The sequence below is a fragment of the Nicotiana sylvestris genome, chromosome 2 (assembly GCF_000393655.2).
Source record: "Nicotiana sylvestris chromosome 2, ASM39365v2, whole genome shotgun sequence".
Lineage (NCBI taxonomy): Eukaryota > Viridiplantae > Streptophyta > Magnoliopsida > Solanales > Solanaceae > Nicotiana > Nicotiana sylvestris.
Genome location: NC_091058.1, coordinates 78,699,889 through 78,716,670, shown reverse-complemented (window position 1 = coordinate 78,716,670; position 16,782 = coordinate 78,699,889). Strand labels below are relative to the sequence as shown.

The 16,782-nt window shown below is 37.1% G+C and overlaps 1 protein-coding gene and 1 pseudogene across 1 annotated transcript; one reads left to right on the top strand and one right to left on the bottom strand.

Moving 5' to 3' along the window:
- Positions 1-2,753: 2,753 nt before the first annotated feature.
- LOC138885118 (uncharacterized) lies at positions 2,754-4,399 on the bottom strand. Its single transcript, XM_070166018.1, has 5 exons — positions 4,074-4,399; positions 3,925-3,935; positions 3,661-3,769; positions 3,171-3,573; positions 2,754-3,026 (listed from the first exon to the last, which is right to left on the bottom strand). Exons 1-5 carry the CDS (start codon positions 4,397-4,399, stop codon positions 2,754-2,756), a joined length of 1,122 nt encoding a protein of 373 aa, XP_070022119.1.
- Positions 4,400-12,358: 7,959 nt separating this feature from the next.
- Positions 12,359-13,547, top strand: LOC138886345 (uncharacterized; annotated as a pseudogene).
- Positions 13,548-16,782: the final 3,235 nt, after the last annotated feature.

The window sequence follows — 16,782 nt, the reverse complement described above, 5'->3', positions numbered from 1 at the left end:
TTTTCTAAAATAATTTATGAGATTTGAAAATGAATTGTGAGTAAAACTTGATGGTATCGGGCTCGTATTTTGGTTCTAGTGCCCGGTACATGTCTTATATGTGATGTAAGATAAGTCTGTGAAATTTGGTAAGAAGCGGACTTGAAACGACGTGAATCGGATCATTTTTGAAAAAAATAGAAATTTGATGTTTTTTTAGAAGATTTCATGATCTTGATGCTAAATTCATAGTTGTTGATATTATCTTAGTGATTTGATTGCACGAGCGAGCCCGTATGATATTTTTAGGTTTGTATGCATGTTTGGTTTGGAGCCCCGAGGGCTCGGGTGAGTTCTGGATAGACCACGGGGTGGATTTTGGACTTGGTGAATTGCAGACTTTCAGTGGTTGCATTGCATGCCTACAGGCTTCGTATTTGCGAAGCCTGGCTGGCAAATGCGAGAGGTATGTCGCAAATGTGAAAGAAGCCCAGGCCAGCCTACCTCGCAATTGCGAGGATTCTATCGCAAATGCGATACTCCCTCTTTTAGCTAGTCGTCGCAAATGCGACGCATCCTTCACATTTCCCATCTCGCAAATGCAAGAACCCCTTCACAAATGCGAACATAGCAGAGGTCGGGGTTTGCAATTATGAACCCTGGTCGAAATTCCCATAGCTGCAACCTGTAATTTTTATACTTAGCCGAAAATCTTCCATTTTTCACACTATTTCAAAACCAAAACACTCTTGGGCGATTTTTCAAAGACAACTCTTCTTCCAAATCGATTATAACTCGTTTTCTTCAATTATTAACATCTTTTCACATGATTTCCACTCAAAATCAATGATTTTCATGGGGAAAATTGGGTGTTTTGGGTAGAATCTAGGTTTTTCAAAAATGGGGGATTTGGACCTCGATTTGAGGTCCGATTTCAAAACAAATTATATATTTGTGTTCGTGGAGGAATGGGTAATCGGGTTTTGGTTTGAACATCGGGTTTTGACCATGTGGGCCTGGGAAATTTTTTGAGTTTTTGGGTAAAACTTTGGAAAACTTATTTTCATGTATTGGCATTGATTCATTTAGCGTTTATTGATGTAATTAAGTAACTTGTGGCTAGATACAAGCGAGTTGGTGGTGGAATCAAAAGGTAAAGCGATAGTTGAGGCTAACCTTAGCTTGAGGGATTAGGAGTCGTATCTTATTTTCTACGTGTTAATTGTGGAGTACGACGTATAGGCATGGTGATGAGTATTTGTACGTCAGTGTCAAGCATGCCCGTGAGTCTTGTATTGTAATTGTTATGACTCCGTTGTGGTTTATTGCACTTCATATGTTATTATCATTATTGTTCCCTTGTGGGGATGTTATTATCATTATTGTTCCCTTACCGGGATGTTATTATCATTATTGTTCCCTTGCCGGGATATTGTCTTGATATTATTGTTCCCTTGTCGGGATGTTGTTGAAATATAATTATTCCCTTGCCGGGATTCTCTTATGATTTTTGTTGATTTGTAAATGGGATCAAGTTGCACGCCTGCAACAAGATATATGAAATGGGAGCGGGTACCACGCCTGCAACAAGATATATAAAATGGGAGTGGGTTGCATGCCTACAACAAGACATGTGAAATGGGAGCGGGTTGCATGCCTACAACAAGATATGTAAAATGGGAGCGGGTTGCACGTATGTGAAATGGGAGCGGGTTGCACGCCTGCAACGAGATATATGAAATGGGATCGGGTTGCACGCCTGCAACGAGATATATGAAATGGGATCGGGTTGCACACCTGCAACGAGATGTATCAAATGGGATCGGGTTGCACGCCTGCAACAAGATGTGAAATGAAAGTGAATTCTGCATTTGTTTTCCTTATCCTTGTTAGTAATTGGATTTTGGCTTCTTTATATTCTCTTGATATTCTGTTGTTATTTGTTATTCTACGAATCATGTTTCCCCTGCTCAATTTTAACTGTAATTATTTACTTTTATATTTCCGTTGTATATGATTTAACTGCACAGGTTTATTTGGTAGTCCGGTCCTAGCCTCGTTAATACTTCGCCGAGGTTAGGCTAGACACTTACCAGCACATGGGGTCGGTTGTGCTGATACTACACTCTGCACTCTTTTGTGCAAATCCCAGTGTTGTCAACTTCGGACTGCAGTGAGGTTGTTGCCTTCACTCCAACAGGCGACCCGTAGTAGTCCTGCAGGCTTCCGCGGGCCTTGGCGTCACCTCCTATCTTTCCTTCATCTTGTTTCCTTTACTTATTTCAGAGGCAGCGTATCTTCTATGTTTTTTCAGACTTTGTATGAAGTATTCTTAAACCGTCTATGAAGCTATGACACCAAATTTTGGGTAGAGCTATATTTAGACTTCCGTAGTTTGTATTAAGATTAATTATCAGCTTTTGTCTTCCGCTTAATTATTTTCGCTAATTGCATGATATCTACTCATAATTAAAACTGGAAAAGGTTAAGTAATTAGAATAACTTGTCTTGCCTAGCTTTCACCAGTAGGCGCCATCACGGCTCTCGAGGGTGGGAAAATCCGGATCGTGACACACCAGTTGGGGGAAAATTTCCCTTTGGCTTCATCTTGATGTAGGAAGATCTTCCTTAGCACCAACTGACCTAGTGCAAATTGCCTTGGTTTGACCCTTCGTTAAAATCTTTGGACATTCTATTTTGATAAAGTTGACTGTGACATACTGCGTTCATCCTCTTTCCATCGATAAGGGATAATTGCTCATAGTACTCCTTATCTACTCTACATCGCTGAGTTCAGCTTCCTGTATGATTTTTAAAGAAGGAATATCCACTACGGCTAGGATGACAGCCTCAGTACCATAAACCAACATGTAGGGAGTTTCCCCGATTGATGTGCGAACAATGGTGCGGTACCCCAATAGAGCAAAGGGTAACTTCTTATGCCATTGATTGTGGTTCTCTTCCATTTTCCTTAGTATCATCTTGATGTTTTTGTTGGCGTCTTCTATGGCTATGTTCATTTGAGGTCTATAGGCTGTGGAGTTCTTCTGATTGATTTTGAAAGCTTTACATATAGCTTTCATTAGATCACTATTGAGATTGGTGGCGTTGTCAGTAATAATGGACTCGGGAACTCTGAATTGGCAGACAATACGATCCTTGACAAAATTTGCGACGACTTTCTTGGTTACAGCTTTATAAGATGCAGCTTCTACCCATTTTGTGAAGTAATCAATGGCTACCAGAATAAACCCGTGTCTGTTTGAAGTAGTGGGCTTAATCAAATCAATAACATTCATTCCCCAGGCGGTAAATGGCCAAGGTAAGCTTGTTGCATTGAGCTCGTTCGGCAGCACTTTTATCATATCGGCATGCACTTGACATTGAAAGCATTTGCAGACATATTGGATGCAATCCGTCTCCATGGTCATCCAAAAATAACCTGCCCTAAGTATCTTCTTGGCCAAGATGAAACCATTAATATGTGGGCCACAGGTCCCAGCATGCACGTCCTCAAGTAGCTTAGAAGCTTCCTTTGCGTTGACACATCTTAGTAAACCTAGATCAGGAGTTCTTCTGTATAAGTTTCCTCCACTGTGGAAGAAATGATTGGACAATATTTGGAGTGTGCGCTTCTAAGTGTGATTTGTATGCTCCGGGTATTATCCTTTCGATAAGTACTCCTTGATGTCATGGAACCAAGGCTTTCCATTTGCTTCCTCCTCGACATGAGCACAATATTTCAGCTGATTATAGATCCTCACTGGAATGGGATCAATGTAATTCTTATCTGGATGTTGTATCATAGATGACAAGGTAGCCAATGCATCAGCATACTCATTCTGAATTCTGGGCACATGTCGGAATTCTATCTTCGTAAACCTCTTTCTCAATTCCTGCACATGGTGTAGATATGGCAATATCTTGGAATTCTTGGTAGCTCACTCTCCTTGTACCTGGTGAACAAGCTAATCTGAATCACCGATCACCAGCAACTTCTGAACGTTCATGTCGACTGCCATGTTGAGCCCTAGTATACAAGCTTCATATTCCGCCATGTTGTTGGTGCACAGAAATCTGAGTTTAGCGGATACCAGATAATGCTAACCCGTTTCTGATACCAAAACTGCTCTGATGCCCATTCATTTGAAATTGCAGCTCTGTCAAAGAACATCCTCTGACCATCATATGTTTCGGTAATGTCCTCTCCTACGAATGATATTTCTTCATCAGGAAAATATGTTTTCAAAGGTTTGTATGCTTCTTCCACCAGATTTTCAGCAAGGTGATCTTCCAAGGCTTGTCCTTTGACCGCCTTTTGAGTTACGTAGACGATATCGAATTCACTCAACAATATTTTCCATTTGGTCAACTTTCCAGTCAGCATGGGTTTCTGGAATATGTACTTCAGAGGGTCCATCCTAGATACGAGGTATGTAGTGTAGGCACAAAAGTAATGCCTCAATTTATGGGCTATCCAGGTCAAAGCACAGCAAGTGCATTCAAGCAGAGAATATCGTTCTTCATAAGGTGTAAACTTCTTACTCAAGTAATATATGGCTTGCTCCTTTCTTCCGGTCTCGTCATGTTGTCCCAGAACACATCCGAAGGCTCCGTCCAACACAGAAAGATATAGTAGCAAAGGTCATCCTGGTTCTAGCGGGACCAGAACTGGTGGTGTGGACAGATATTCCTTGATCTTGTCAAAAGCTTTCTGACAATCATCTGTCCAGCTTGTTTCAACATCTTTCCTCAGCATCTTGAAGATGGGTTCACATATGACTGTGGAATGTGCTATAAATTGACTGATGTAGTTGAGCCATCCTAGGAAGCTCATTACATACTCTTTGCTCTTAAGTGGTGGTAACTCCTAAATAGCCTTGAATTTAGATAGATCCAGCTCGATCCCTCGACGACTGATGATGAATCCCAGTAACTTTCCTGCGGGAACCCCGAATGCACACTTTTCAGGGTTCAATTTCAAATTGTACCTTTGAGCCTGTCAAAGAACTTTCTCAGGTATGCTATGTGATATGCGGCCCTTTTGGATTTGATAATGACGTCGTCCACATACACCTCTATTTCTTTATGGATCATGTCATGGAAAATAGTTGTCATGGATCTCATGTAAGTGGCCCCAACATTCTTCAGACCGAATGGCATCATCTTATAACAGTATACACCTCAAGGTGTAATAAAAGCTATCTTCTCTGCATCTTCTTCATCCATCCAAATTTAGTGATAGCCTGCGAAGCAATCCACAATGGTCTGGAGTTCATGCTTGGTGCAGTTGTCGATAAAAATGTGTATATTTGGAAGCGGGAAGTCATCCTTAGGACTTGCTCTATTTAAATCCCGATAGTCAACACATACTCTGACATTCCCATCCTTCTTCGGAACTGGCACAATGTTAGCTAACAAATTTGTATATTCAACCACCCTGGGAACGTTGACTTTGATCTGCTTGGTAACTTCCTCCTTGATTTTCAGGATCATGTCTGGTTTGAACTTTCTAAGTTTCTATTTTACTGTAGGAGACATGGGATTAGTAGGCAACTTGTGAGCCACTATGGAAGTGCTCAAACCGGTCATGTCATCATATGATCATGTGAAAATGTCCTCATATTCTTTTAGGAAACGAATGTACTCTTCCTTCTCTGTTGGTAATAAGTGAATGCTGATGTAGTTCTCCTTGACGGTCTCGGCGTCTCTCAAATTTACTGTTTCGGTCTCGTCCAGATTGGACTTAGGCTTATTCTCAAAATTTTCAACCTCCTTGGCAACTTCCTCGGGTATCTCATCTTCTTCCTCTGAATCACTATTCTCATGTTGCGTATTCTCATTACATGTCACAGTCATTGGTTCATTAGGAAAAGTAATAATAATGTTGTAGAAAGGCAAAACTCAAAGATAGTAGTGAATAATAAAGAGCAAATACATTTGATTAAAACTTGAAAATTTGTCCAGACAAAGTACGACTCGATGAATTGAGCATTCATTACAAGTAAAACAAAATTACGATAAATTTTAAATGCTAACAATGGCTTATAAAAGTAAATTCTGCCAGGCTACCCAGGAACCCGGCAGGCTCGGGATGGTGTGGCGGTCCAGTTTCTAAGAACAACTCCCTTCTCCACAGTCTAAATAGTGGGGCCTTCTTCCTCCTCCTCCTCAATTATGGCACTGTAGTCCATGTCCTCATCCTCCAAGAACAAATTCTTCAACCCAACTAGTTCTTCATCTTCTGCAGTTCCCCATATTATGTCAGCCTGGTGAAAAGCTTGTTCCAAACGTGGTACTGGTTGCTCAAGAGGGTAATACAGTCCACGCCATATAGGCGACCAATCATTGTACTCTTGCCATGTATATTGGTATCCGATCCCAAAGGTGGTACCATGATTTTCAGTTGTATTGGTTTTGTGATACCTTGGAGGTTCTTTCCTAATACTTTCCTAGGTTCATATCCTGACCATGCTAATATTCTTTCTATTTTGTTATCCACCACTTATCCTTCTCGACGGCATTGACCCGATTAATGTGATGATATGTTTCCCCTCCTAGCCTTCTTCTATGTCTAATGGCCGAGATAGTTTGACTAGTGTAGATGGGGTTACTTCCAGCTCCGTGAATGATTACCTCTTGGCAGTTCCATTCAAACTTCACGGCTTGATGTAGTGTGGAAAGCACGGCTCCAGCAACATGGATCCATGGTTGTCCCAACATAAGATTATTTGAGATTGGTACGTCAAGCACTTGAAATTCAACGTCGACCAAGTTGGACCCATCTGCAAGCAAAGGTTGATTTCCCCCATCGTGGCCCTCTGGGACCCATCGAAAGCCTTTACATTCATGCTTTCTACCCTTATCTCATGGAAACCTTTGTCCAACCTTTTCAGAGTGTCTAATGGACAAATATTTAGGCACGAACCTCCATCAACCAAGACCCTAGCAATGAACTTGTCTTCAAATTGCACCGTAATATGTAATGCTCGATTGTAATTTAGTCCCTCGGGTGGTTGCTTGTCTTCATCGAAGATGATCTTATGACTTTCTAGTACTTGCCCAAACATGTTGGCCATTTCTCCGTCGGTTATGTTATTGGGTACATAAACCTTTCTCAACACTTTCATTAAGGTGTTCTTATGTGCCTCTGAATTCTGCAATAGTGACATGATAGATATCTCAGTAGGGACTTTGTTCAGATGGCAACAACATAGTACTCTTTTGACTATACTTTCCTCCACAAGTCATCTGGCCCGGTCTTAATGATAGGCTTCCCAGTAGTGGCCTCCTTACTTGAACCTCCCAGGTATTCCGGGGTATCGATTCTTTTCGGTTCTAGTCATTCCTTGTGCAGCGTCAGATTCCTCTACCTTGGCCTTCCCTTTCCACCGAGCCTCGGCAACATAATCCAAGGGTATTGCTTTTGAGTCTAATAGGGGTGTGGTTGATACTGTCACAGTGAAAGGTGTGACCACTTATACTTCAAATGGAGCGGGGGTGGCTGCGGGCAGAGCCATATCTACCTCGAATAGAACTGACGCAATTACCTTAACCTAGATTGGTGCTTGAGTCTGAACCATAATAGGAGTAAGTGTGACTACAACTTTAAAGGCATTGCCTTCTCGAATAAGCCCGATCAAACCCTCAGGGTCCCATTCTTCATTTGTCTCTATCACATGTACACCATCACCTCTGTGACCAGGGAGGGGATTGTTGCGGACATTAGGTGTGGCTTCCTTTGCTTGTATGACCTTGCTGTAAATTAGCATCTGGATCTTATCCTTCAATGTTCGGCACTCAGCAGTGGTGTGCCCTTTCATACCATAGTGGTACGCACAAGTTTTGTTTGGATTGACCCATTAGGATAGATTTTATAATGCCATAGTGGGAACAAGAGTGATGTAACATGCATCTTTTGACCTTTCGTGCAGTTGGTCGATGGGATCACCAATGGTGGTGTATTCTCTAGGTGGCTTGCGGTCGAAGTTGGCTCTTGGTCTTGGATAATTTTGGCGAGTTGATGGTGATTGGAAGTGGGATGCTTGGAAGTTATTAGTGTGATGGACAGTGGCTAGTTGGGAATATCTGGGAGATAAAGGTTGATATGTAGGCGCTGATGCTTGGTATGTGGGTGGAGGTGTTTGATATGGAGGTGTTTGATATGTGGGTGGAGGTGTCTGATAGGTATGTGGAGATTTTGGGCCCTGGGCCACCATTACTGCCCCAACATCTCTCTTCTTTGATATTCCACCCGATTGTAGTGCCTTAGCTTGTAGTGCCTCGAAGTTCGTTACCATCCCACTCTTGATTCCTTCTTCAATTCTTTCTCCGATTTGATGATGTCAGAGAATTTGTGATTTTTAATAACCATCAACCTCTCATAATATTGTGGATCCTGTGCCCCGACGAAGAATTTATTCATCTGTTCTTCGTCCAAAGAGGGCCTCACCTTAGCCGCTTCCGACATCCAATGAGTAGCGTATTCACAGAAAGTCTTAGTAGGCTTCTTCTTAAGATTCTAAATGTAAAAAAACATCCGGTGCATTTTCTGTGTTAAATCTGAACCGGTCCATGAAATCTGATGCCATGCTTACCCAATTGGATCATTTCTTGGAATTTTGGCTGCTATACCAAGACAAAGATCCCCAATAAGACTCTTTATAAAGAGCTTCATCCGGATCTTTTCATCTTTCCTGAACCACACAAGCTTGTCACAATAGGTCCTTAGATGAACCCTAGGGTCACCTGTGCCATCGAACATTTCGAACTTGGGAGGTTTGTACCCCTTTGGAAGTTCGACATCTGACTATATGCACAGATCTTCATAGTTTAAACCTTCTATTCCTCTGTCGCCCTCAACACCTTGAACTCGGCTTGTTAACTTCTTGAAGTCTTCAGCCATGTTTTTAATGAGCAGGTCCTTCTCGGAAGATTCCGGTGTATATGAGTGAGTTACAGTTTCCACATACATAGGGTTGCTCTGATGTGTGCCAGGGACTTGGGTGTAATGATGGTGATTGGTGGAGTTTTAGGGATCAGGAATGGGTTGTGGTGTGTTTTGGGGAGTGTGGTAAGTGGTGGTTGGTGGGTACTGAATTGGTTGATAATGATGTTGCGTTGGATTTAGTACTGGCAACGGATTGATATTTTGGGGTGGAGTTGCGTATTGATTTGGTGCGGTAGGATTTTGTGGCTATTGGTTTTGTGTGTTCTGAGGAGGTGTTGAGTTCTTTGTGTTTTGTTGGTGGATGTCGGGGACATTGAGGGTGAGTGAAAAGTTTTCCAAGTTGCGAACCTGCTCAAGTTCTCCTTGCAATTCTAGTATCTTTTGTTCCAGTCCCAAGACTAGATTATTTGGGGCCGGAGTACTACGGTCATCTAAAGTCTCTACGTTATCAATATTCTCCTTTCGGATCCCACTTAAGTCGTCCATTTTTGCTTTTCCTCTGTCTTTTCTGTTGCTTGGAGGAGGAGGAAGTGGAGGGCCTCTAGATCTAGTGTGGTACGCTGATGAAGACAGTATGAGTGAACCAACCTAAGTGGATGGGAATAATAAAAATAAGAAGAAGGAAAAAATACAAAAAGGTAACAAGTCAGTGAAAATCTTGAAACGTTTGCAGTATTTAAACACATATTGCGGAAATATAAATTCGTGTCATATTTTAGGAACCTCACTGTGCCCAAGGTAGGCCGAGCGACAAATAAATTTGGAGAACTTTAAATGCCAATAAATGTTTCATTTCATAATATAAAAATAGACAAAACCCAAACGACACTAAGATAATAATAAAATAAATCATTGTTGGCACGTGGCCTGATCACATTTGGAAAGCGAGTAAACCTAATCTATTTGGTCTCAGAAGGACTTCCTCAGGTTGAATGTTCTCGTTGATCAAATCCTCTAGTTCGCGTAGGTTCACCAGTAAGAATGCTTTTGCCAAATGCCCTCCTTCGTTTCCCTCAGTGTTCTGGCAGTCGGTGACTCTCTTCCTTACTTTTCCTTCCAATTCCAGCAGACTATATTCCAGATATTCTAGCTTTTTGCTAGATTTGATAGCTCTCTCTTTCCATTCATTGATTTGGTCACTTGATGGAAGATTCCTCCACCAGTCTAGCAAGAGTGAGGGTGTGCTAACCATACCGAAGCTTCTGCAAAACAAAAAGGTTAAGCCTTACCCCCACCAGACTCGACTATTTATACATTTATGATCAGCATATCGGCATTTAGTTTTCCAAATTAATGCATAGAACATGGTTGTGTCCGTTGGTATTATGGAAAACCCGATGGACTTTTGGATAAGGCTTATCTTAAAGGATCATTACGCGGACATCATATTGATCTGATGAGGTTTGACCATGATGCATGCACAATTTTAACCAGAGTAAGGTTTCTATGGGGTTTTAGACTGGTACCCTCAAGCGGACAACTCGAGGGGGAAGGCACGGAACCATCGACTACACCGCTGATCGACTGATTTTACCGCAAATAAGCCTTTCTGAATTTAAGGGAGTAAATAGGAAGAGTGCAACCACTCATTAAAGCGTTGCTATAGGATTTGATACGCACGAGTGGAATATGATGTGGAGCATGATTTATGCAGCAATTAATAACATATAGTCGGGTATTTGTACGTAGGGAAAAATAAATACAATATTTAAATAAATGAAGGACAGTTACAAGAAAAGGAAAACAAAGATAAGTCAGTTTCAGGGATAAAGAAACATAAATGCTTAAAAGAAAATGGCGGTTAAATTCAAATAAGGGAGAAGGGTACGAGATGAAGCATACTTGGACTAATTCATAAAAAGATAAGTTCGTTATGGTAAGAGCCTAAAAGGTATCCCCAGCAGAGTCGCCATGCTGTCGCGCCCCCTTTTTTCCTCCGCAGAGAAAGTCCAGGTTTCGGCATTCATGGGGGTAATAACTCGTTTCCTTTTGGGAATTGGGTATTTGAAGTGTCGCCACCTAATGGATTATGGTGCGTTAGGACACCTAGAGCGATTAACTCTTGGATTGGTTTGCATTACCAAAGACTTAGGGTAAGTGCTAGAAATAACTTTGAGGGGATGGTGTTAGGCACCCCTTGCGGTCCACAACGGTGGGTTTTGGATGAACTTATACTATGAATTAGTCCATTAACAAATAAATAGTTGAATCAAATAATTTGCAAGTAAAGTACATTGGACGTTGTATAACTCAAATAATAAGACAAATATTTTGAACAAGTTGTATCCATATAAAATAAAGTTTTAAACAGAAGAGATTCGGGAAAAGAGGGGTCCTAGGTTGGTTAGCCTACAGGATCACCCCACACAATGTCTGGTAAACACTCCTTAATGAGGGGCTACATGTGACATTAGCACGTAGTCATCATATCTCATATCTACCCTTCCCACCCTCTTAGTGGTTACTAAAGCGAGTGTTGGTTAGCGATCTCTATTGTATGTTGTTACCCGTCCCAACTTAATAGCCCTGGAGGAAATTTAGGACCTCTACCTATAGGCAATTCTAGACAGACCCGTAAGGTTTAAAGGAGAAAATACTAAGGCGACATGCAAGAACAAATAGGGCCTTAGAACATAAAGCATAAAAGAAGCAATTAGAGGCTCAAGTTTACCTCCACAAACAACTCACATAAGCAGCACGACTCAAACACAAATAAGGGTCGTATTGTTAAACAGTATCCCAAGACATGATGTCTAAGTGAATATCAAGACATAAAAGATAGAATTCTTTTTTTATAAACTCAAAAGTAATGGCCCTATCAGTTTGCCTACTAATTTTAAGCCTATTAATCAGAACAACATGAAGTAGTAGAAACAGTTTCAGAGTTGCAGGATTTGAAGACGCCCTACAGGCTTGTCTACATGTTGAATAGTGGTGTCCTATGAGCATGATAACTACGTTTGGTATAGTAAAACAGTGGACAAATTTTAAACAAACTCTTGAGTTCCTATAGGCATGTTATCTAATAGTAAATTAGAGCAGTACTCGAAAGAATTTGTTTCAGGGAAAACAAACCACTAATTTGACCAGGTATACATCACAGTATTAAAATTAAAATGGCCCCCCAAAAATTGGTATCAGAGCTATGACAATTAAACATATACTTTAAGAAACAAAGCCATGTAAAGGAACACTGACATTAATAGTACAAATCTGCAAAAAAATACCCATAAACAGTGAGACAATTACAGAAAATACACAGATTAAAATAATTAAAAAATCAAGGAAAATAAGGAAGAAACTGAAAAAACTATACCTAGAATATGAATACCTAAGTATTACAAAAACAAACAAAGCTAGGCTATCTGGATTAATCGATATAATATCTAAAACAGAATATAAATATATTTGCTATCTTAAAAAGAAAAGATGAATAAAGAAGAGTTCGCACTAGAAGCGAAAACATATGAAAATCCAGAAGGATTAAAAATAACAATAATATTTTCCAACTTAGGAAGAAGATACAAGAAAATAGGAAATAACCTGAACTTAATGTTAGAAAAAGAAACTGTAAAACTAGAAGATAGTTTAACCGCAATGGTTAGAATAACAAAAGAAAACGAAGAAATAGACAGAAAAAGAGAAATAAAAGAAATACAACAGCAAGCTAAAGAAAAAATACAACAGATAGAAGAAGTAAAAAACACTAAGATAACAGAATTAGAAAAAGAATTAGAAATGCTAAAACAGCTATACGCTAATAAACTAAAAGAAAAAGAAAAACGTAAAGAAGAAGAACAAGAGCTAAAACTGACAAATGAGATAGAAAAGTTCAAATTACAGTTAGAAGAAATACAGGATAATCCACCAAAAATAAGCATGAACGAAATAAATGACCAAAGTGATAACGACACAAATCTAGGAGAAGACTATTCAAAAACAAGTGAAACATACACAGAACTAATAGAAAAAACGGAAAAGATGAAAACAAATCCAGAAATAAATACAGGAGATATGATTGAAGATAAACCAAGCACATCAGGAGTAAAAAATCCAAGACAACTAAACCCAACCTATTACAGAGTAAGTTATGATTCATATGATAGAAATAAAACATTATGGGATAAAAGGCTAAATAGGAAATGGACACCAAGACAGATAACTGAACAATGTAATTTTTTAGATCTAGATTGTGTAGCAGATATAAATAAAACAATCCAATTATGGATAGGGTACATCTCCAAACAACTAATAGATAATAAAATTACAATAGCTGAAACACCAGGATATATAGAAAGAACACTTATAGGAACGGTAAAACTATGGTTACAAAATTTATCAAGTGAAAGCCTAGATACATTAAGAAGTAATAAAAAACTTGATGGAACAACAGCAACAACAGTGACAGATATATTGAATAAATATAAAATAGCAATAAGAAATGAGTTTAGTAGTATGACAACAGAAGTAGAAGAACAAAATAAAGAAAAAACTACAAATAGAAATTTGATGACAAAATTAGCAATATGTAATATGTGTTATATAGACGAATATACTTGTGCATTTAGAGACTATTATTATAAAGGAACATATAGTCCAGATGAAAGTAAGGAAATAAGAAAATTATATTTTACAAAATTACCAGAACCGTTTAGCTCAAAAATAATAAAAAATTGGAATGAAGCAGAACTAGCAGATACTCTAGGAGCTCGAATAAAATTTTTACAAAACTGGTTTATAGAATTATGCGAAAAGTATAAAGAAAATATCAAAATGGATAAAATATTAGTAAAACATTTGGCATGCTGCAAAAGTAGAATAGCACCCCAATTTGGCTGCACAGATAAATATTACAAAAAGAAGGAAAGAGAAAGAAATTTAAATCAAAATATTATGTAAAAAATTATAAACATAAAAAACCATATAGGAAAAAGAAATAACTAACAGAATGTACTTGCTATAATTGTGGAAAGCAAGGACACTTAGCCAAAGATTGCAGATTACCAAAAAACCCAAAGAAAAAACAAATTACCTAAATAATGATAGATAATGATAAATATACACAAATAGAATATGTAGATTATGAATTAAGCAGCGAAGACAGCATATATGAGATATCAGAAAACGAGTTCCCCGAAAATGAAAAAGAAATAGACAATAATATAGAAGAATCAGACGAAGAAAGTAATAATGACTGAAAAAGATATACAAATTATACAACAAGAAGAACACCAAGATGAACAATCTTCAGAACAAAAAATAATATTTGACGCTAATATATTTGAACAAATAAAAGGAAAAGAATTGGATCTAAGCATAGACAAAATATTAGAAGTACCAACAATAAAGAATTGGTTTAAAAGACAGAAAGAAGAATACTATGTAGTAAGCCAAAGAGAACATATAATAGATTGTAAATACATCAAAGGTAAAGCACAAATACCAATTTTAAATAAAAAACTACTAAATAAAGAAATACAAGATATAAAAGCAAAAAATCCAATAAAATATGTACACTTAGGAGGAACGGAGATCCTAATAAAAGCATGTTTTAGGGAAGGAATAGATACCCCTATAGAAATATACTTGGCAGATGATAGAATTGTACAACCTATAGAAAAGAGTATAATAAGTGCCGTAAGAGGTAACTTAATATACCAAAAATTTAAATTTATAGTAAGTGCCAACTATTCAGTAGCAATAGATGATAAAAATATAGATAAATCATTAGTGCTATACTGGAAAATGTCTGGAATAGAATTAGCACCAGGAAGTAAAATATTCACAGCAAGATGTAAAAATCTATATGTCTTAACAACAAAACATAAGATAACAGCTAAAAATAAAATAAATAAAATAAAAATAGAAAATCCATTCGAAAGAATAGTATCAGTTATAGACAACAATGATTACAGTTATACGGAAATGGACATGGATGAAGATTTAGAAATAGTAAAAGAAAGATTAAGCACATCAAAACGAATAAATAATGAAATGCCAGAAACGTCATCAAGAATAAGTACATCAAGAAGTACATCAAGAAGAATAAATTATACCACTCCACAAAAATTAATAGAACAAAAAATAGAAGAAATAAACTCACACCATTATTATATAACAGGAATAATGGACCAAAGAAAATATTTAATATTAATAAATACAGGGCAGGAAGAGAATTATGTTATAAGAGAATTAATACCAGAACAAGAGATAATAACAATAGAACAACAAAATTCAGAACTACCAAAAGCGTTAAGAAAAAACGAAGAAACAACTGAAAAAGAATTAATTATTGGAGGAATACCAATATTAATAAATTTTAAAATATATCAAGGCGATAAAAACATTACACTAGGAATAAAATGGTTAGAAAAAGTCAAACCATATAAATTAGAAGATAGACAATTAACGATAAGTTATGAAAATAAGAAAATAATAATAAAAAGAACTTTGATATAATGCCAAAGATATACATACTTGCCAAGATAATAGTAGAAGGATATTATAATAGATACTATACACCTATGATGGATACAGGAGCAGAAGCTAACATGTGTAGACATAATTGTTTACCAGAAAGTAAATGGGAAAAGCTAAAAAAACCCATAGTAGTAACAGGATTCAATAATGAGGGAAGTATGATAACATACAAAGCAAGAAATATAAAGATACAAATATGGGATAAAATATTAACCATAGAAGAAATATATAGTTATGAATTTACAAATAAAGATATATTATTAGGAATGCCATTTTTAGATAAATTATACCCACATATAATAACAAAAACACATTGGTGGTTTACTACCCCGTGTAAACAAAAATTAGGAGCAAAAAGAGTAAATAATAAAGTAAGAAAAACAACACCCTGGATTAAAGGAAGTGAAAAGATTACCCAAAAATTAGAAAATGTAATACAAAGCAACCATAATATAGAGATAATCATTTTCTCAATAAATAAAATAAAACTACTGCAAGATAAATTAGAATTACTATATAATGATAATCCACTCCAAGGATGGGAAAAACATAAAACAAAAATAAAGATTGAACTAATAGATGAAAATAGCATAGTAACACAAAAACCTTTAAAATACAACTTTAATGATTTAACAGAATTTAAAATGCATATAAAGGAATTATTAGACAATAAGTACATACATGAAAGTAATAGTAAACATACTAGCCCGGCATTTATAGTAAATAAGCATAATGAACAAAAACGAGGAAAAAGTCGTATGGTTATAGATTATAGAAATTTAAATGCAAAAACAAAAACATATAATTATCCGATACCAAATAAAATACTAAAAACCAGACAAATACAAGGATATAACTATTTCAGTAAGTTTGATTGTAAATCAGGATTTTACCATTTAAAACTAGAAGACGAATCTAAGAAGTTAACAGCATTCATAGTACCACAAGGATTTTATGAATGGAATGTATTACTATTTGGATATAAAAATGCACCAGGTAGATATCAACATTTTATGGATAACTACTTTAACCAATTAGAAAATTGTATAATATATATAGATGATATACTGTTATATTCTAGAACAGAGAACGAACATATAAAACTACTAGAAAAATTCATACACATTGTAGAAATATCAGGAATAAGTTTAAGTAAAAAGAAAGCAGAAGTAATGAAAAATCAAATAGAATTTTTAGGTATACAAATAGATAAAAACGGAATAAAAATGCAAACCCATGTAGTACAAAAGATAATTAACTTGAATGAAACACTTGATACAAAAAAGAAGTTACAATCATTTTTAGGATTGGTTAACCAAGTAAGAGAATATATTCCTAAATTAGCAGAAAACTTTCTAGCTGTTGTATAGTCA

Excerpts from the sequence above, each read along its gene's own strand:
- LOC138885118 (XM_070166018.1), bottom strand. The coding sequence starts at position 4,399 with ATGGACCCTCTGAAGTACATATTCCAGAAACCCATGCTGACTGGAAAG. Across the intron at positions 3,574-3,660 it reads TGGTTCCATGACATCAAGGA|TGGAGGAAACTTATACAGAA; the intron begins GTACTTATCGAA and ends TTTCTTCCACAG. Across the intron at positions 3,027-3,170 it reads AAGCTGCATCTTATAAAGCT|AAGAACTCCACAGCCTATAG; the intron begins GTAACCAAGAAA and ends AAAATCAATCAG.